This window comes from Brachyhypopomus gauderio, chromosome 4 (assembly GCF_052324685.1).
Source record: "Brachyhypopomus gauderio isolate BG-103 chromosome 4, BGAUD_0.2, whole genome shotgun sequence".
Taxonomy (NCBI): domain Eukaryota; kingdom Metazoa; phylum Chordata; class Actinopteri; order Gymnotiformes; family Hypopomidae; genus Brachyhypopomus; species Brachyhypopomus gauderio.
In genome coordinates this window covers 6,329,500-6,350,929 of record NC_135214.1, presented here as the reverse complement: position 1 = coordinate 6,350,929, position 21,430 = coordinate 6,329,500, and the positions used below count along the sequence as shown (strand labels likewise).

Sequence of the window (21,430 nt, the reverse complement as noted above, 5' to 3'; positions counted from 1 at the left end):
CCCAGTTCGCTTGTATTACGTTTACAAATAAATGTACAAATAATACCGCGCAGCTACACAAACGTAATGTCAGGAGATACTGTAGCGACTCCTACTCCTCACGGCGAGTCTTGCCCTTTAAGTGACACTGGGGGGCGGAGCCTGCGCACGTCAGGGGTGCGTTATCAATAAAGTTTCCCTCCTCGGGATTTTTGGATTAAGCAGTTTCTGCCTCGGTTACCAAACCTGCTTCAATACACGGACGTAGTTTTGGGGGGGGACGGGGGGGGGGGGGGGGGGACATGTCCCCCCCACTTTTTCAAAAGCCGGTTTTGGTCCCCCCCAGTTTTTACAGTTAAAACCAAATATTTAAGTAGTGACAAAGTCATGTCCCCCCCACTTTTTAACGGTAAAAAAACCAATATCCAAATAGCGACAAATCTGGCACTAGGATCATGCAGCACCCCCCCCCCCCCGCTTAACAGTTCGCCACCCCAGGTTGTGTCCCCCCCACTTGTGAAATCAAAACTACGTCCATGCTTCAATACATTGTCAATGTTAAAAATGCACTTCCAATAAAGTGAGTATTGGAAAAATTTATTTTGCTGCTGAATGTAACTACTAAAGTAACTTGTAATCTAACGTAGTTACTTTTAAAATCAAGTAATATGTAACGTAACTAAGTTACTTTTAAAAGGAGTAATCAGTAATCAGTAATCGGATTACTTTCTCAAGGTAATTTAGCCATCACTGGTGTGGCCACAAGGGCAGCTGCTATCAGATGAACGCACTGCGGGTTTCTAGTTTGTCTTTTTGCTCTTTGACTAGTTATGTGGACATTTTTAAACCGCTTGTACAGATTGTTTTACGTATCACGTGACGTACTGCATAGTCATGCAAATACAGAAAGCAAGGCATAATCGCCTCTTAATAAAACAAACAATAAGAAAAATAGTGAGTTCTTATCTTTAAAAGTAGTAGACCTTAACATAGATGTTGTGTTTACGACAGAGACTATACGACCACACGATGGAGACAGATTGTTACTTTTAGACTGAGCTGTGGCGGCGAGGCGGCGGGGTGTCACTTAAAAGTCACTTTTATAACGTTGTCGAGACGTGACACACCGTAGCGGTGACGGGAACAGGCAGGCTTCACTTTTTGTTTTGTTAGTAGGAGGTGAGTAACGACTAGACGGAATAAAATGTATTTTTTTTTTATAAATGTAGTGTTTTATTCGCCCTTTATATAATAATTACGAATCATTTATTGACGTCTCCGCAGAAAGTTGTACATAGCGTTAGTGTTCTTAGCTGAGCGTAGTGACAACAGTGTAGAATCACTTCCTGTTCCTGGATATTCCTGCCTATTTCTCAACACAGTTGTTTCAGCGAACAGCGCAGGAAGTCCGAACCACGAGTAAACACATAGACTGTTGTTCTTTTCTTCTGACGCAGTCATGGCTGTGTTCGAGGACTGTGCCGTAGTACTAGACCTGAAGAATGTACATGTTAAGGAGAGGAGAAAGCTGATGTCAGCCATATTAGACAATGGAGGAAACATATCATATGTAGTCAACCAGAAGGTAATTATGTTCTACAGCAGAGCATTTCTTGTTTACCTCAGAGTGCTACACGCTGAACCCAAAGTCACAGAAGCCTGCTGCAGAATTGCAGCAGCAGAGAAAAGCTGAACTCAGATTGAGATACTGGACTTTTTGTTCTCCCAGTGCTCGTTTGTGGTGGCATGTAGCCTGGAGTCCCTGAGCAGTGGCAGGCAGAGGAGTGCCCAGAAGCACCAGATCCCCGTGGTCGGCTCGCAGTACGTGTGGAGCTGCCTGGAGAAAGGGCGCCTCCTGCCTGCGATCGAGCACGTCTTACAGCCACAGACCTCTGACTCCAGCCCTGATCTCTTCCCACGCCCAGGTATTACTGCCTCAACAGGCTTGCTGTGTGCAAACAGCATGCTGTTGCAACTCTTTTGAAACACTAGGCTACTACATGTTTGGCATTTTTAGAAGATGATGAGAATGAGTGGTGGACATTTATAAGATGACACACGGCAGTTTGAAACCATTACAGCAGATGTTACTGTTAGCTGTGCATGGCAACATATCCAGGTTCCTGGGGCAGAGCTGCATTATCTCATGGCTGGGTGGGAGACTTATTCAGAGGAGAGCTGAGAAGGTTCTGTTGAGATGAGATTGTTGGTTCTGAAAGAGTCAATAGAAGCATCATACGTACTGTTGTGTTACTCTCAAAGGACAGAAAGTGGCTGAAGTTCAGCCGGATGTCCCAAACAAGACGGAGGGCACATACCTTGGAAAGTTCAGGTGAGGTCACGTTCATAATTCAGTGAGGTGTAATCCCTATTAACCTGCTAATGCACTTGATTCTGTATGTGTGTTCTTCACGTTCCTTACCTAACCAATAATAATAATAATAAACTCTAACAAACTCTGCCATGCAGGTTATATGAGGGACATGAACATGACATTCCAGAGTTTCCTTCATATTTCCAAGTTGCCAAGTATGGTATTTTTGTCAAGGTTAGTTTATCCTGGTTTTCAAATGAGTCTTTACCTTAAGGTCACCAGACTAGCATGAATATATATGTCAGCGTGCAACAAAAGCTCTTCTGTGTTCGTTGTTGTGCCTTGCCTGTGTGTGAGTTTAGTGCTGTGTGTTTTGTGTGTCATAGGTTGAGTCCAAGACCTGCGTGGTGGTGGAGCTGCAGAGTGCTAGAGGGGTGGAGGGGCAGCAGTACCGTGTCATGAGCTCCGTCATGTGTGAGGTGAAGCCATGTGTACCCAAAGGGACCCTAAACCTGTGCCGTCTAATTCATTACTGGGGAGTAAAAATTAAACCAGCTGTGATACGGTTCTGATTGAAATTTAAAATGTACTGTACAGATATATAGAGAAATATATATATTATTTCAACAACAAACTGTAACTTCACCCCTGAAAAATACCTGTATTCATCATTTGTTTGTCTTATTGCACAGGCATCTGCAACTGTGAACTGGTTGTTTTTTACTGTGTTCCATTATGAAGAGGTTAAACAATACCAACCCGTTAGATTTGCTACAGTGATGATGAATTTAAAGTGGGTGGGTCTTGATGCTGATGCCCCCCCCCCCCCCCCCCACTCTTGGAACAGGTCACTGTGGTGCAGGAGAAGCAGGTGCACAGCTGTAGCTCTGAGGATGCTCTGGACGCGTATGTGGAGTTCAGCACGGAGCTGCAAGCTGAAGGCTTCACACAGACACACACCCTCCCCCCCGAGGCTGAGGCTCTGGCCTCCCGCAGTCTGCAGCAGGTGGGCGGGATGGCAGGTGGGCGTGTTGACCACGTTCTCATGTACTGAGTAATTTACTCCGACCAGGGGGCTCTACAGAGGAAATACCAGACATGGGGCATGAGCGAGTCATTTGGCATTTTCTGGCACATGTACACGGTGCCAGCGTTGGTAAAATGAACCCTCAAAGGTTTAAAAACAAATGAGATTATTGTGAGGATTATTTTAGTTATGATTTTATGATATAATATGACCACAGTACTTGTTTATGAATTGGTTTCCCCATTTTTACATCAGTACATCTTGAGTTCATCTAGCTTGAGACTAGATCACATTTATCTAACCTCAAGATGGGGTTGGGTTCATGTATATAAACCACATAGTCTGATATCAGCCAGCTTATCTAGCTTATCAGTTATCTAGTTTAAGTTAAAAATGGTAATTGGTTCGGTATGGTAGGGTGTTGTATATCTTGACTGATATCTTGGATCGGTACACCGATCTTGGCCAGAAGTGCTTGTTGTGCTCTTTGCATGATGAGATTCAGCTTTATTCAGAATAAAACGGTGTTTGATGATGTTTGGTCAGAGTGGGTTGCACATGCTTATTATGGAGCAGTGTTTGTGTGCTAAAGCCTTCTGAATGGTGTGACTGACAGCTGCTACTGGAGGAGAGATTGAGCAGTAGTCTCGTCTCGCGGGACGTGGGCGTCTTCTTGGAGCTCATCTGGACAGAAGCCATGGGCTCCCTCAGCAGTCTCCTCACTGTCCCAGTCACCAGCATCAGCCTCAACGATGTAAGGGTGTGATGATGTAAGGGTGTGATGATGTAAGGGTGTGACGTAAGAATGTGATGATGTAAGTGTGTGATAAGTAAACTTTACATAGACAGGAAATCAGCTGTGATTCTGAGATTTGCTGATGTAAGACTGTAATGTAAAAGTGAGATGTAGAATTTACACAGAGATGAAATTGGCTTCTCGGATGCAAGAGTGTGAGAAGACCACAGAAGACGTGTAGAAGGAAGGCAGTGTGGGAGGTTGTGTTTGTGGTTGAGCTGGGGGGAGGGGGGTGTTTGTCTCTGCATGTATAACTGATCTGTGCTTCTGCAGGTGAGCAGGGTGGAGGGTTTGCTGCTGCAGATGCAGAAGTGTGACGGTGAAGATGAGATCCAGCCCCTTCTGGAGGAGGTCAACACACTGTTACCACTGAGAAGAAGGGAGCCTGAACCAAAGACTAAGCTTGTGTCTCAGAGACTCGATCTCTGTCAGGTAACACACACACACACACACACACACACACACCCACACACACGTAGAAATAAAGCATTTATTGTACAGTAAGTACAAATGGTGCAAATATGAGTAAATCTCTAAAGGAGGAAACACAGGTTTGACAGTATAGCTGATAAACGCTAGATACTCAGCACTCTGTGTTTGATTGGTTTGACACAAGTCGCATCATTTCTATTGCATTCTTCCATACACATAGTGGAAGACACATGGTCACTCTGTGTGTTTACACTGACATTTGTTCAAATTTGACACTTTTGCTTTTGTGATTGCTGAACGGCTTGAAATTTCATTATGACATAAATGTAAGTTATTAAAAGTTGAAAGTTATTCATAATACATCTTCGTACACACACAGCTTATCCGAGATATTCTGAACGTGAGCGAAGCAGCTTTGGGCGACCCCTCTCCATCTTCTCTGGGGAAGTATCGTGCCTTGAGGTGCAATATTGAACACGTCCCTACTGAAAGCCGAGAATTTCAGTCTGTCTGCAAGCTTTTGCAGGACAGGTATGTACATTATGTATTTCATCTTGGCAGGGAAGGAGGTGCTTGTTCTCTTTATATATATATATATATATATATATATATATATATATATATATATATATATATATATATATATCGGTGTGTGTGTGCGTGGCCATGTGTGCTTGTGCGTGTGTGTGTGTGACCGTTTGTGCAGGCCAGTCCAGGTCCAGCAGGTGCTACGTGTGAGTAGGGCATCAGAACTTCATATGTTTAGGGAGGAGCTAGGCAACATTAAGCCCCTCCTCCATTCAACCACTCCCAGCAACTTTGTGGGAATCCTGTCACGGTAAGAAACTCGGCCTCTCTCTTTCTTACACACGCGCACACACACACATGCTTTACTTTGATTGGTCTGGTTGTTGTGTCCAGAGGTCTGTTGCTGCCTCTGGTTGGAGTGGAGCATCATGGTATTGATCGAACTGACGTGGGCAATCTGGGCAGCGGCATCTACTTCAGCGACTCTATGACGTCAGTGGCGTAAAAACCCGTCTGCACACACACGGCGCCGCTCACACTCGATGTGCTCCTGAGATAATGTCATGTTGTGAGATGATGGGACGCTCTGTCTTGCAGCACCTCTGTGAAGTACTCCAGGCCCAGCGTGGCGGACGGCTCGCGCCTGCTGCTCGTGTGTGAGGTGGCTCTGGGCCAGTGTAAGGACCTGTACGAGAGGGACACGTCCCTGACCTGCGCTCCCGACGGCCACAGCAGCGTTCACGCCGTCCGACGCTCACACAGCACACGCACCGACTTTGAGGTGCTTCATGTACACACAAGCTTCTCCCTAGGAAGAATATCTTTGTAGAGTGGGATTTAACTCCTTGTGCTGTGTGTTTGTGTGTGTGTGTGTGTGTTTGTGTGTGTGTGTGTGTGTGTGTGTGTGTGTGTGTGTGTGTGTGTGTGTGTGTGTGTGTGTGTGTGTTTTACAGGATGATGAGTATGTTGTGTATAACACCAACCAGGTCAGGCTGAAATATGTAGTTCAGTACTTTCTAAAGGAAGACCAGGTGAAGACCTTTGAACCTCATGTTGATACCTCCACAGAGTGCTTACCTCCTGTCAGCACCTCTGACATTTGTGAGTGGTCACCCTCACCGTCTAATCACCATTTGACACCATTTCTGCGTCCATGTATATGATAAACTGGCTATAGTCACTGGTTCTCAGACCATAAAAGAATGTAATTTAATTCAGTCATGCCTGTGTCCCTTACTGTTTAGTGATCTGATATAGGACACATTCTGTGTATGCATGTGTGTGTGTTTGGGTGTGTGTGTTTGACTCTCCAGTGTCTGGTGATGATGCGGAGGGATTGGAGGTGGTGAAAACCCCCCTGGAGAAAGTCACTCCAGGTTTGTTAGACAGCAGTGGGTCCACACTGCCCCTGGAAGCTGTCCATGTGAGGGCCAAACTCATGGACCTTCTCTGCCAGGTAAAGTATTACACTGGACACCTGTCCTGTAAAGTATTACACATATTAATCATTTAATTTCAGTACTTGGTTGCCAAATATGTGTTTTTCCTTATTTGAACAGGTGGTCATTTTGCAAGTATACACAAACAAGAGTGAAGTTCCTATAGAAGCTAAGTACGTGTTTCCTTTAGAGGAGACGGCGGCCGTGTGTGGCTTTGAAGCTTTCATTAATGGGAAACACGTGATTGGACAGGTGCCTTCATCCACACCCCTCAGCTTCCTGTTTCTCATCACTCGCCCTCACTTTCTCTCACACTTGTTTTTCTTTTTTCCCTGCATTTCTCTCTGTCTCTCCCTCTCTCAGGTGAAGGAGAAGGAGCAAGCCCGTAAAGAATACAAGCGGGCCATAGAGAAGGGCCATGGAGCCTATCTGATGGACCAGGAAGCAGCTGTGTGTTGTTCTTCTACCCGTATACCGCTGCTTAAAACACACTTGTGTCCAATGTTTAACATCCAGGTCAGGTATTCAACCCTGTTGACCCTGTCGCCTGTGTGTGTGTGTGTGTTACAGGATGTGTTTACCATCAGTGTTGGGAACCTGCCTGCTGGAGCCACAGTGCTGATCAAGGTGACCTACATCACTGAGCTGGTTGTGAGGGCCGGTACTCTCCTCTTCTCCCTGCCCACCAGTGTAGCTCCATGGCAACAGAGTGCTGCTCTCAACCAGAGGACTCAGGTACTGTGGCAGCTGTGTGGACACTCGTGTCTCTCCCACGGTTCCCTGATGGTCTGGTGTGAAGTCCAGCAGTCATATTTGCTGAGGGCAGTAAACACACCTTTGTGTGAACCTTTGTGGTTCATGTCTTCTAGACTCGGTCCTGATGTTTGTTTCTTTTGCAGACATCTGTTGAGAAGGTTGGCGTGAATGAGCTTAGACCAGAGGGGTGAGATGTTGATGACATTCATGACATCTTATATACTGTATATGATATGAGGAGGGATAACTCTCTTTGTCTCTCTCTCTCTCTCTCTATCTGTCTCTATAGGGAGTTCTCTTTGCACATGTCCATTGAGATGCCTTACAAAATCACTGATCTGGAGTGTTCCCACTCTGTAAAGACCAAGGTGTGGCTTTTGTCACGTTGTTTAGTGAGCATGTACCTGTCACCCTGTACTTCTTCCAGTTCAAGTTTTCTGGCCCTGCCTGTGTGTGTGTGTGTGTGTGTGTGTGTGTGTGTGTGTGTGTGTGTGTGTGTGTGTGTGTGTGTGTGTGTGTGTGTGTGTGTGTGTGTGTGTGTGTGTGTGTGTGTGTGTGTGTGTGTGTGAGCGAGAGAGAGAGAATGCATCTATGTGCTGAGAGTGCAAGTTCATCTTCCCTGTCTCTGTAGAGGACAGACTGTAAGGTCGTGGTAATGACCTTGCCTGACCAGAGCCTCGGTGATGACGGCTTCCAGCTCAGCTTCTCCCTGTGTGAGATCCACATGCCCAGGATGTGGGTGGAGAAGCATCCAGAGAAGGACAGTGAGGTACCAGTCAAGCGTCCATTCTGACAAATATAGTTTTGTGTTAGACAGGTCAAGGATATAATTTCCTTTCAGTTGTGATTTTGCAGGAGTCGTCTCTCCGTTCTGCTCCTCTTTGCTAAGCCTCTTTTGAGTAAGACACGTGTCTCCATCTCTCTGTGTGGCCTGCCTGTGTCCTGCAGGCCTGCATGCTGGTTTTCTACCCAGACTTCGAGTGCAGCGGTGTCCGCGGCTCTGCGGCCAGTGATGTGGTCATCATTCTGGACACGTCGGAGTCCATGCGAGGGGAAGCGATGCTGAACGCGCGGCGTCTGGCCCTGCAGGCCCTCCGCACGCTGGACCGCTCCACCCGGGTCAACGTCGTCTGCTTCGGCACTGGTGAGCGCATCTTTCCAAGCCCCAGGACGCACACAGATGAGTTCGTGTTTAATGTTTGTGTCCTTTTGATTGGTGGTTTGGGTCAAGCAGTTAGATGGGCTGAAATATCATAAACAACTAGCACTTTATAGTTTCTAAACTATTCGGTTCTTCAGATTTTCTTTTCATTTTATATAAAGTTAAGACTTTATTTTTTGTAAAGTTTTACAAACATTTTGTGATTCTGCTATTTAAAAGATTACAAGGAGGCTTTCCCTTCACCAAGAGTTCTAGAGGAAGTCTTTGAACCAGCCAAGAAGTTCATTATGGTGAGTATCTATATAGACCACAATGGTAATAAATACCTGAGAAGTTCATTATGGTGAGTATCTATATAGACCACAATGGTAATAAATACCTGAGAAGTTCATTATGGTGAGTATCTATATAGACCACAAAGGTAATAAATTCTCTACAGTGAATTTCAGTAGGGAAAGCATTGGTTGTTTAATGTTGCATAAATAAATGTTGTTGCACATAGTCCACCGCTGCTGTTGGGGGCAGCACTGAGCTGTGGAGACCTCTGCGCAGCCTGAACCTACTGCCGCCATCACGGGGCCTGAGGAACGTGCTGCTGCTCTCCGACGGCCATGTGCAGAACCAGCCTGAGACCCTGCAGCTGGTGCGAGACAATGCCTGCCACACACGCCTCTTTACCTGTGGCCTCAGGTGAGCAGGGACCGGCCACGCAGATGCCTCGGTTACGCCCCACTGAAGGGGCACGAGCCCCAGCATTTGGTCCTAGTGCTAATATTTACTGCAGTGACTGGTGCAATACTGATGGATGACAACATACAAATAAGTTATTTTATTCCATGCTGTGGGCATCCTTATCAATCTCAGAGATCATCTGTGATTGAACTGTAATCCAAAATGTAAAAAGGTATTTCCACCAATGTGTTTCTAGGGGTGGGCATAGATTAATTTTTTTAATCTAGATTAATCTCACTGAAATCTTGAAATTAATCTAGATTAATCTATATTAAAATGGCTCATATGCGTGCTACCCAAGTAATGACTAAGTCAGTCTTTGAGATAGGGTTTCTTAATACAGAGGGTGCATTAGACCAGGGGCTCATCTCCTGTTTCCAAAATGCATCAATGACTGCCTGAGAAAGCTGTTCTACTTTCTCAACATGCTCAATAAAATGTAGGCTACTCGTGTTCAACGGTTTATTCAGTTAAACATGAATTTGTAAGCCTATACTGTACATTAAAAGGGGTTGATAACATGTTTATTAAGCTAAACATGATATTTGAAATGTAAGCCAACATTTAGTACATTTAACCTCACGGACGTAATTTGGGGGGGACTTTTTCAAAAGCCGGTTTTGGTCCTCTGCAGTTTTAACGGTTAAAAATAAATATTTAAATAGCGACGAATCTAGCGCTAGGACTATGCAGAAAACGACCGCTCCGAGCTCCGCTCCGCTAACACTTTACGTTCCTAAATGAATTTTCCATGAAGCAAACCTGGCGACTTCGTGGCTCCATCCATGTAAAAACACGTACGATTTGTAATTCACAGGTTTGAAAACTCGTTCTCGCCCCTACTGTGCAGTTTGGTTAGGAATACAGCCGACCTAAACTATCAAGGTGAAAGTTATCATAGTTTGCTTACCCATTTTGACCCAGTTCCCAACCCAACTTTAAGAATAGATTAAAGGCGATAATTTTTATATCGCCCGATAAGATTATCAAATTAACGAACGCCGTTAACGGCCCACCACTAGTTTCTACATACTGAAGCGTTTTCTATATATATATATTCTCACTGCTCTACCCTACTTTAAACTCACCTTTAACATGTTCTAGGGATGATAATTGCCTACATTGCTTTTCAAATATCCAAATGTTTATTGCAAATAACAATAATACTTGTCTCCTTTTCCCCATTATTGCTCAGTCCAATTATACATTGCACTATGGAACTCTCATGGGTCTAAGCACCGCCCACTATTGGCTAACCCACTAACCCCCTATTGGCTGTACGACTGAGATTACACATTTGAAGATTGCTTACCACTATCTGATGAAGTATTGATGTCTCTGTGTCTGTGTGTGTCTGTGTCTGTGTGTGTCTGTGTGTGTGTCTGTGTGTGTGTGTGTCTGTGTGTGTGTGTGTCTGTGTGTGTCTGTGTCTGTGTGTGTCTGTGTGCTTCCCTGCAGCCCTACAGCCAATCGCCACATGCTGAGGCTGCTGGCTCAGACCGGTGGGGGAGTTTATGAATATTTTGACACAAAGAAAAAACACACATGGGCTGAGAAGGTGAGTTCAGTTCCTGCATGGTTCTCTTTACGCACCCCTCACCGACCGTGCACGTCAACCACTGCTGATTGGCTGTTCTAGGTGAATTATCAGGTGAGGTGCATGTCAACCACTGCTGATTGGCTGTTCTAGGTGAATTCTCAGGTGAGGTGCATGGCGTCTCCAGGCTGCAGGTCAGTGTCGGTGAAGTGGCAGCGGTTCAACCCTACAGCGCCCCCTCCTGTCCAAGCGCCCTCACAGCTGCACACTCTCTTCAACAACCGTCACACTCTGGTTTACGGTTTTGTGCCTCGCTGCACCCAGGTATTCAGACCTCTGTTCCAGATGCAGGGCAGATGTGCTCCAGCCATTCAGATCGTGCTGAAATCTCAATCTTTGCTATTGTAACCTTCAAGTTCTTATTTACTTAGGCTACTCTGTTTGGAGATCTCAGTGGACAGGAAATCCAAACAATGGTGTCCACTACGGAACTACAGAAGACTAAAGGAACGGTAATAACTGGATACTGCACTGTGGTCTCAATTGAACAATCTCTTAATATATTGTCTTATAAGTCAGACCTTTGAAATTATAGTGTGTGTTTCTGTGTGTGTGTAGTTCCTTCACAAGCTTACAGCGAGAGCAATAATCAGAGACTATGAGGATGGAAGTCTTGACACTAGTGAAGCAGAACATGAGGTTTGGACCTTGAGAAATTCATGAAATACTTCTAGGGCCTTGTCACACATGCCTGTTTGAGTTGCTTTTTGCAGCATATGTAACTGTGATATGGAAATAAACAAACCCTGGAACCCGATGTTGGGCCATGCTGTAGGAACAGTGTCCTAACACAGTAACACTGTTTTCTGCATGTACTTCATGTAACCCTGACCGAGAAGTGTGTGGCGGGAGAGTTTAGGACACTCTTGTGTGTGGTGCTCACAGCTGACATCAACGTCTCCTCCTGGTAGGGCAGGAAAGCTGCACTGAAGTCCTACATCATCGAGCTCAGCAAGGAGTTCTCCATCCTCTCCCAGTTCACCAGCTTTGTTGCCATCGAAGAAAGGGTAGGATGCCCATTTAACTGGAAAATGGGTCTTCTTTCACACATTCCATGTTCACGTCTGTGACCTCTGTAGCTCTGGGAAGTAGCTCTGGCGGAGTTGACGTTTGGCTAAGAAGTGGCCCTTCTCTCCACCTCTCTGCAGGATCAGGATCAGCCAGAATCCAGATTCACTTCCATACCGGACCTTATTGCCAAGGAGGATGGGAGTGTGGATATCCTGCCCTACATGGGCTGGGCTGAAGATGCAGAAGAGTGGGAGGAGAGTGTTTCACATAATGACATCGACTATTGCACCGCGGTACTGATGGTTTCAATTGAATTAATCCATAAGTGTAGAGAAGCCTGTATTTTACTCATGACCCCTGTCTGTGACTGTGCTATGTGTGTAAGCATGCTCTGCATTCATACAAAATGTATTTTGTTTTTGTGTTTTTGCTTCCAGTTTGAATGCGAGCCACAGCTTGATTATTATGGATATAATGCCATGGAATTCCGTGAAGAAACGCTTGTGGATGAATGTTATGATGACGTAATGATGCTTGTTGAAGAGTCTTGTGTTGTTGCTCCGCCCCCCTCTGTGGATCCTCCACCCCCGTCTCGTCCCAGTAGGTCAGAGCAGACTCTCCACTACTGCTCCCTTCCCTCACCCACCACGGATGATTCAGATATTTACGAGTTAGAGTCACACTCAGAAGAGGAAGAGGAGGATGAAAGTCCATCCCCTGTGCCTTCTCCTGACTGTTCTGTCCTTGAACCCCAGAGTTGGATGTTCCCAAAGTCGGCTGACAGTTTCACTAATCTCCTTAGCCGCCTTCATGAGTCTCAAGTGACTGGTCAGAGTGCTGAGGTCAGCCATCACCATGCCATCAGCTTGGATGCCGCCCCGCCCTCGTCTTCATTTGGTCGTACAGCTCGTCGTGGTTACCTGTGTTTCAGTGAGGAGCCTGAGATGTTGATGGATAGGGGTGGGGATCTGTTGGCAAGAGTCCAGAGTGCTCCTCGCGAATCTTCTTCTGTTGGTGCTGATGCTCTTTTCAGCACTGTTCACTCTGAATCTGACGCACATCTTCAGCATGGCCCCTCCCCAGACTTTATGATGCCTCGGATTGGCTCTGTTTTCCATGCCCCTCCCCTTTTTGGCAAAAGGGCCAAAATGCCTGTCATAGGGGCCATGAGTTATAATTTAACCCCACGTGCTGCTTGCTTCGATATTCCTCCTTCCCACAGGCCCCCTCCTCCTTCCATGTCTGCTGTGGCCTTTGGCTCTGCTCCCCATGCCCCTCCCCCTATTGCCCCTACACCTCCTGCCTACCAGCCCATGCTTATTGGCTCTATGGCTGCGCCTCCTGGTCTTCTTGGTTCTCGTTCTTATCTCATGCCCCCACTTCCTCCTCCCATGGTTCCTGGGGTCATTGTCTCTGCTCCACATGCCCCTCCCCCTCTTACCCCCCAGCTCATGCCTCTTGCCGAGCAAAGAGCAGGCATGTCTTTGTGCTACCAGGCCACGCCTCCAGTTGACTTTACCCTGCCTTCTTTCCCCATTCCCCCTCCTCCTCCCATCACTGCTGCTGGCTTTGCTCCCCTTGGCCCTGCCCCTCCTGCCCCTCAGACCACGCCTCCTAGACCCCAAGACTCACCTTCTCCCGTCAGTGCTGCTGGTGCCATTTGCTTTGCTTCCTCTGGCCCTCCCCGTACCCATAGCAACGCTCAAGTAAGTCACACTTCTGCTGTTCCCCTCGACCTTCGACATGCTGAGAGACAGGGTGATGAAGGTGAGGCTTACCACAACACCTGTTTCACTTCTGTTTGTATCCAGGATGCCTCATCAGTGTCAATCACACAATGCCAACATTGCCTCTTCTCTCTGTCTCCTGTTATGCAGGTCTTGCTCGGAGGAGTTTTGCAATTTCCTTTTCTTCTCAAAGAGGAATTCAGAAGGCCACAGAAAACCTTAATGTCAAACGTCATCGTAAGAATCTACATGAACAACCTGACAGGATCAACTGGGAGGAGCTCTTTGACCTTCAACATCAAGTACACACATCTCTACATCTCTCAGAATGCATATATTCATACATACATAGGCACACATGTACAGATGCATACACACATATACAGACGCATACACACATGTACAGACGCGTACACACATGGACAGATACATACACACATGTACAGATGCATACACTTGTACAGATGCCCACATTAATACTGGAACAGATACATACACAAGTGGTCTAGACAAATATTCTTGCTTCTCATGTGTTTTCATTCAGGGCTCTGCACATGCATAGGGGAAATATATATTTAAATATATTTATAAATATATTTTTTCTGCACTCTCAAACTTTGAATGATGTTAACTACTTGACTTGAGCAGAGTTGCAGAATGGCACCGTTTGCTTCCATTTTATTATACTGTGTCACGGTGACAGTTTCGGACCCCACCTTGTGGGCGTGTCGCTACGTTGTCTGCGTGCCGTTATGTCCATGTTTGTAGTTCCGTGGGTGTGGGTCGTCTGTGAGCGTGTTCGTAGTCTCATCTGTGCCTTGTCTCGTGATCACGAGGGTATGTGTTACTCACCTATATAATGTGCGTTCGCGCAATGTCTTGTGCTCGTCTTTTTCTAAAGTTTCGTGCCTGTGTGAGGGTCTTGTTGTGCTTGCCCTTCGCACGGAGCTTAACGTGTTTTTGATCACATTAAACGTTCGACGCTCATCGTGTCTCCTCCTTCAAGCGTCACATACTGTATAATTTAAATTATTGAGTTCCTATTTTTGAACATGTGTATTATTATTATTATAGTGCTACTGTATTATTATTATTATGCTAGCACTGTTATTATTGGTATTATTTATTATTATTATCATCAATATTATTAGTATTGTTATATTGTAGTTGTAGTTGTTGTTGTTGTTGTTACTATTATTATGCCTATGAACCACCACACCTACCAGGTCTCTCTCACTTTGTCTGCACAGCATGTCTGCGTGTGGCAGCCAGACAGTAGTGACTAAATCCTGGATGTGCCCTTATGACACTGTGATATGTAACAGCACTCAGGATGGTGGTGGTTTTAGTTTTTATGCAATAATGACCAGCAGCATAATCACAAAAGCATAAACAAAAAACACGCCCACATTCTCCACTGTGTGTGCACAACTGTGTTGTCCCATTCACATCAGCGTGCACATCTGTGCAATTACCTGTCCTTACCTGGAACAGGTGCCTAAAATGCACCTTGCACCTTCCATCTTTAATCCAGTGAGCTTGAGTATACAACAGAGTACTTTCAGTGAGGAAAATAAGTATTTGAACTTGCGATCATGGAGGGCTCTGAAATTTTCATCTTGGGTGCATGTCCACTAAAAAAATCTGGAAATCACAATGTTTGACTTTTGGTGTGAAGCATGGGAGTGGAAGCATCACTCTTTGGGAGTGTTTTTCTGCACATGGGACAGGACGACTGTACTGTATTAAGGAGAGGATGACCGGGGTCATGTACTGAGAGATTTTGGGGAACAACCTCCTTCCCTCAGTTTGAGCATTGAAGATGGGTCGTGGCTGGGGCTTTCAACATGACAATGACCCAAAACACACAGCCATGATAACCAAGGAGTGGCTCCGTAAGAAGCATATCATGGTTCTGGTGTGGTCTAGCCAGTCTCCAGACCTAAACTATGTAGAAAATCTTTGGAGGGAGCTCAAACTCCGTGTTTTTCAGCGACAGCCCAGAAATCTGGCTGATCTGGAGAAGATCTGTGTGGAGAAATGGGCCAAGGCCAAAATCCCTGCTGCAGTGTGAAAACCTGGTAAAAAAACTACAGGAAAAGTTTGACCTCTGTAATTGCAAACAAAGGCTACTGTGCCATTGATTTTCACAGGTGTTCAAATTCTTATTTGCAGCAGTAACACACAAATTATTATTTTTTAAATCATACATGGTGATTTCTGGATTTTTTTAGATTGTCTCTTGCAGTGGAGCCTCAGTGTGTACTAATTTCCCTCACTGTATGGAGAGCGTTGAGGATGAGATGAATGGAGCTGTTTTAAATGTAGTTTTTGTGTGGGTGCAGGATGGCTACTGGGATTGCACCGGGAGGCTGAGCAGATTCCTCGGCTTGGATGTAGAGTTCTTCGCCAATGTTTTCCTAAAAGAGAAAGGCATCTGCTCCCTGGGTAAAAGCACCCCATCATAATAATACCTCATCTATATATAATATTAATAATATCATATATGTATATTATACAAATGATGTTATTAATATTAGATATAAATTAGGTATTATTATTATTATACATTGTATAATAATAATAATAATACCTCATCTCTAAGTCTCCCATTCACCATGCTCCTTGACCTTTCTTAGGGACTTATCTGTTTAAATGCTTGACCAGACATAGACCAGAAACTCTCTATCTGTTTATTTGTTTAAAGGAGGAATAAGTAAATTTTTCCAAGGATTCTTCAGATCATAATCAGGTCATTATGCTGACACCTAGTGGCCTGGATGATTCAGAGTTTCTTTACTAAATCCATTTTAAACATGGCTGCCTCTGTGTGGGGGACCCACTCAATTGAGGAATACAAAGCAATTAGATTATTCGCCTCATGTGAACTTTATAGAAAAATGTAAAAATAATCACTTTCAGATCTGTTTGCTATTTTATGGTGGAAAAACCTTTCATTCTAGTTAAATTCACACAAGCTTCTTCTGAAATACATTACTTTATTATGTGCAACAGGCTAAAGGATATATTTATAAGAAGATTATAAATTAAAGCACTTTATTAAGAAAAAAGCAGTGTCAAAAATACATACCATTGAGTTATTTCCCAAATGCACTGGGCAATTAAAATAATAATGGAGCATGGAGCTGTTTGTTTGTGGCCAGGGCAACACTACATGTCTGACCTGAGAACTACATCCAGCTGTTCTAGGTGACTGTGCTGACAGTCTGAAGACTCGGAAATGGATGTAGCCACATTTGCATGCCATGTTCTGGATATAAACCAGTGAAATCTTTGCAAATGTTTCCTGTGGCAGGGGTGACGGTCCATACTGCCATCCTCAGGCTGGTAGCCACATTGCTGGTGCTACAGCTGTTGCGTGTGAAGATGATGTCAGGGGCGTTCTTCGACACTCTCCTGCATCTCCGGGATGTTCCAGAGCCCAGGTGAGAAGTCCTGTCTGTCCTGTATGTCCTGTCATTCCAGCACGCTGGGTTGCTTGTGATGTATTACGTTACAATGACAAAAGATAATTATGCCATGGAACACTGAAGGTACTAATATCACATAGTACATTTAAAGTAGGGTTGCAGCGGTAACCGGTTTCACGGTATACCACGGTATTAAAATGCACGGTTACCATACCGTGTGCGTTTGCTTATTACCGGTAAAAAGCAAGCCAGCGGAGAAACTGACCCGCGCATGCGCAACTCCGCTCCGGTTCAGCTACTCAGCACACAGCGGTGAGAATGGCAGAAAGTGCATCAGACTTAATTTTTTTAACAAAAAAAAAGCTAAACTAAAATCAGCGGCGAAAATGACGTAATCGCGGTGGCTCCGCCCGTGCGCGAGGGTCTCACGCGCTGTCGATTCGCGAGGTCGTGCACCTCTGAATTTTGTAACTTTGCGCGCGCCGCGCCTCAGCGCAATGAACAATGTCATGTTTGCAGGGTTCATACATCTTTATAAGGTGGAATTAAAGCACTTGTACGTCACTTTCCCAGCACCTTAAACTTAATTAAGTTAAATATTTATACATATACTCGAAATAATTCGCTTTTTCATCACATTATTTAATGGTTGTTTACGCCCAATCTCAACGTCTTCACGTTCTCTCATGTTTAGTCCTGGAATTACAAGAGGCTCGTATTTGTTAACGTAATACAAAAGAAGTGTGCGGAGTCGCGCGCTACGGTCACTAGTGAAAGTATAAACCTAGCTTTTATGGTCCTTGCTTTCACTGGATGTGAAAGACGCCATTAATTTACATGCGTTCATTTTCAAATTCTAACGTGCCTGTTTTTCATATGTTAAAACCAGACTCGGTGTGAAAGCCTTAAAATAGAAATCTCTATTGTGAGGGTCATGTCAGAAATAAATCCTCTCTTTCTGCAGTATCTGGTTATATTCTAACTTGGCAGTACAACGGACGTTTACAACAGTTGTTGATCAGACACTGACCCAGGCTCAGTTTATCAGATATTAAATTATTTAAACTTAAATAATTATACTGAAATCCATGATTTAGGTTTCTCAAATTTTGCAGTATTTATATAAACATGTGTACAGCTTTTTTTTATTTAAAGGAGACATTTTGTATACAATTGTTCCAGGTTTCTACAATAAATAGTTAATTGAACAAAAAAAACTTGTTGTAATTTCTTTAAGGGTCAGTGTATCTTTTAATAATATACAAACAAACTGTGATACCGTGATAACCGTGATACCACGGTATTGTCTGAGACGGTTATCATACCGTGAAAATCTCATACCGTTGCAACCCTAATTTAAAGCAAGTGATCTTGCACCAAAGTATTTCGAGAATGGGTAAAGGGTAATCAAATCAAATATATTTGTAATGAGTAATTGTTAATGGTTAGTGAGTAATGGGTAAAGGGTAATGAGTAATTGTTAATGGTTAGTGAGTAATGGGTAAAGGGTAATGGGTAGTGAGTAATGAGTAAAGGGTAATGGGTAGTGAGTAATGGGTAAAGGGTAGTGAGTAATGGGTAATTGTTAATGGGTAGTGAGTAATGGGTAAAGGATAATGGGTAGTGAGTAATGGGTAAAGGATAATGGGTAGTGAGTAATTGGTAGTGAGTAATGGGTAAAGGGTAATGGGTAGTGAGTAATGGGTAGTGAGTAATGGGTAATCGTTAATGGGTAGTGAGTAATGGGTAGTGAGTAAAGGGTAATGGGTAGTGAGTAATGGGTAATTGGTAATGGGTAGTGAGTAAAGGGTAATGGGTAGTGAGTAATGGGTAATGGGTAATGAATAGTGAGTAATGGGTAAACGGTAATGAGTAGTGAGTAATGGGTAATTGTTAATGGGTAGTGAGTAATGGGTAATTGTTAATGAGTACTGAGTAATGGGTAATTGTTAATAATAGGTAGTGAGTAATGAGTAATTGTTAATGGGTAGTGAGTAATGAGTAATGTATTTCCTGTGGTTCTCAGCGTGAGCATCCCATGTTGTACAGCATCTGTGTCATACGGCTTGTCGTTCTTTAAACAAACACAGAGATTTCGCAGTTTGCTTTGAGCATCAGCTCAGTGAACCACCCTGTGTGCATGTGTCTGTCTGTCTGTCTGTCACTGCAGGCCTGCACACTGGGAGGCTGTGGAGCGAGCTGTATGCTGGGCTCGCAGGGCAGACAGACAGAACCCGTGTGTGTGCACACGTCTGGAGCTGGGCTGGGACTGGGAGTCCTGCACACGACAGCTGCTGCGTCTGGACACAGCACCTCCGAACTCGGCCCTGCTCCCCGTCCTGCAGAGGAGTGTGGGGTTGGCCGGCCTGTAGAACACACTCCTCTACGGCTGAGCTTACATACAATCAGAGGCAAAGAACGATTCATTCAGCAGAATTATTATAACGTGATTACACAGCTTGTCTAGACAGTTTAAAGTTACATCTGTTAAGAAGTGAAAGGTGTGTAGTTGTAAGAATGATAAACCTGTTTGCCCATAAAGGTTATTTTAGACTTGGGTAAGTTTTTAAAGGATGTCTGTATGAGAATTATATTATTGCAAAGATTGGAATGAAATCAACTGACACCACAGACTGACACTGACCACTCGGACATTTCAACAGTTTTTAGTCTGTAAAGAAGCAATCGTTCCCTTTGCCATCTGGGTTCAACAGCAGTCATGACCAGCGGTCAACTGGTACAAAGACAAGACATATATAGACAAACAAACGACCCTCAGGTGAAACGGATCACGGGCTCCTCCCACCTGAGGGACGCACACAACGTAACAATACAAACAACAACAACAGCCGCTGTGGACGGAGGCGACCGGTAGGGGGCCGCCTCACCGTGACACCAGTGCCCTGTGATGCAATGAATGGAGTCAAACAGATACATGAGTATCTACATGTTTGTGTCTGCCTAAATTGAATCACTTTGTTTAATTTTTTTTATTCTGGAATTTTTGTGATTAAGATATTTGCTGTTTTTGTTTTTATCACATAAAAAGAAAATATTGAACTACAAATATAATAAATGCAAGTAAATGTTTTAGACACCATTCCCATCTCTGGTATTTAAGTTTATTATAGTTGCTATACTTTCTTCATACCAAGACATTAACTGCCATTGTTATTCAGTAAAATATACTTGATACCTGTATAACTGTATGTATACTTGATAACTGTTAATAATAAGATAATCTAATTACATACCTACGTACAGATTTTAAATGACGAAAATAAGAAAAGGGTGCTTGCTGAAGTTTTGAACCTTGAACCTCCACCATCACTGAATTCAACATCAGATGAGCACCTTTTAACGGCCCTCCATAACCCATAGTGTATGTTGCTGATCTTGACTGTGTGCAGCCAAGATAGAGGAGACCACAGGCATCCTCCACTCGTGTGAGGGTAGTGCAGAAAAGTACCGGCAAACGGAGCAGTGCTGAAGAAAAGGGAGAAGCTAAGGTTCATAAAAATAAGGAACGTGAGTGAAAGAATTAAGGCAAAAAAGATGCAACGGAAAGTTGAAGAACTCAAAACAAAGAAAAGAATGAAAGTGAGTGTGAGAAACCAAAAGAGAGACAAAATAAAATTGCAGAGGAGAAAAAGGAGAGGGTTGTCACCTTTCTCACTGAGAAATGGATGTTTGGAATGTTCAAAACATCTCATATGCACAATGTATGTACAATTTGAATTTAGTTTTTCTTCTGTCTGCTAGATATCGTCTTACATTAGATTGTTTTTAATGTAATATGATGAATATAACACATAATTTCTAGATGGCTGAATTATTTAATACTTGTCATGCTTTTGTGGTTACACCATTTGACAATTTAATGTGACAGATTCTTTAATTGGTTAAACATGGTAGAAATGTCATATAAAATGCTATGGCACTGTAGCCGGCAGTCCCCCTCCTGGCCGCTAGGGTGCGCTTTGCCCAGCCAGTAGTAGATGGCTAACCGGAATGTAGAGCCTCAGTCTTGTATTGTACTGTGTGAAGGTAAGATGTGAAGAGAAACATCCAACTAAATGTAATGGTTTAAATAAACCATCCGTCTTCAGACATCTTTATTATTATGTTCTAAAGCTGTTTTGGTTCGATATAAAAGATCATATTGTTGATTTGAAGACGTTTTGTATGGTATGTTTTAGTGCATTACATTGAAAGTGTAGCGCCAAGAGTCGTCACGTACAGCCACAGTGCTAATTCGCTAACGTTCGTTATTCATGTTCCAGGGTAAAAAACATTGCTGTATGGTTTTATATTGAAAATTTGTAGTTCTGTGCAGTATTCTTGTGGTTAGTGAGCAGTCGGTGACGATATGCATCTAGTGAGAATTCTGTAGTAAAAGCAGTCTTGTATTGTACTGTGTGAAGGTGCCAGAGAGAAGTGATGCTGCATTATTGCTGTATGAAGAGAGAGATCGTCGGGTAATAAAACCGCTGCGACTG

At 44.0% G+C, this 21,430-nt stretch overlaps 1 protein-coding gene and 1 long non-coding RNA gene across 3 annotated transcripts; one reads left to right on the top strand and one right to left on the bottom strand.

The window, feature by feature from the left end:
• Window positions 1-934: 934 nt before the first annotated feature.
• LOC143511985 (protein mono-ADP-ribosyltransferase PARP4-like) lies at window positions 935-20,031 on the top strand. Of its 2 annotated transcripts, XM_077001802.1 has the most exons (35): window positions 935-1,158; window positions 1,437-1,564; window positions 1,709-1,904; window positions 2,242-2,311; window positions 2,449-2,527; window positions 2,680-2,772; window positions 3,141-3,299; window positions 3,937-4,074; window positions 4,390-4,548; window positions 4,928-5,079; window positions 5,255-5,386; window positions 5,470-5,568; window positions 5,674-5,857; window positions 6,030-6,177; window positions 6,390-6,532; window positions 6,636-6,767; window positions 6,879-6,965; window positions 7,086-7,250; window positions 7,415-7,458; window positions 7,561-7,639; window positions 7,903-8,040; window positions 8,220-8,415; window positions 8,653-8,723; window positions 8,936-9,123; window positions 10,624-10,723; window positions 10,856-11,026; window positions 11,134-11,214; window positions 11,321-11,401; window positions 11,674-11,769; window positions 11,911-12,066; window positions 12,211-13,540; window positions 13,651-13,802; window positions 15,846-15,948; window positions 16,817-16,946; window positions 19,102-20,031. In XM_077001802.1, the coding sequence occupies exons 2-35, from the start codon at window positions 1,439-1,441 to the stop codon at window positions 19,301-19,303; spliced, it is 5,580 nt and encodes a 1,859-aa protein (XP_076857917.1). In that variant the 5' UTR covers window positions 935-1,158; window positions 1,437-1,438; the 3' UTR covers window positions 19,304-20,031. The 2 variants fall into 2 exon arrangements, with proteins under 2 accessions (XP_076857917.1, XP_076857919.1); XM_077001804.1 differs by lacking the exons at window positions 935-1,158; window positions 1,437-1,564; window positions 1,709-1,904; window positions 2,242-2,311; window positions 2,449-2,527 and having other exon boundaries at window positions 3,141-3,315.
• Window positions 1,437-1,741, bottom strand: LOC143511986 (uncharacterized). Its single transcript, XR_013130327.1, has 2 exons — window positions 1,601-1,741; window positions 1,437-1,474 (listed from the first exon to the last, which is right to left on the bottom strand). It is a non-coding gene; the product is annotated as an uncharacterized LOC143511986 (long non-coding RNA).
• Window positions 20,032-21,430: the final 1,399 nt, after the last annotated feature.

What these genes read in the sequence shown, in the direction of transcription:
- LOC143511985 (XM_077001802.1), top strand. Translation starts at nt 1,439, where the DNA reads ATGGCTGTGTTCGAGGACTGTGCCGTAGTACTAGACCTGAAGAATGTA. An exon ending in AACACACATGGGCTGAGAAG is followed by an intron (nt 10,724 to 10,855) that starts GTGAGTTCAGTT and finishes TGGCTGTTCTAG; the next exon opens with GTGAATTCTCAGGTGAGGTG. An exon ending in TCTTTGACCTTCAACATCAA is followed by an intron (nt 13,803 to 15,845) that starts GTACACACATCT and finishes GTGTGGGTGCAG; the next exon opens with GATGGCTACTGGGATTGCAC.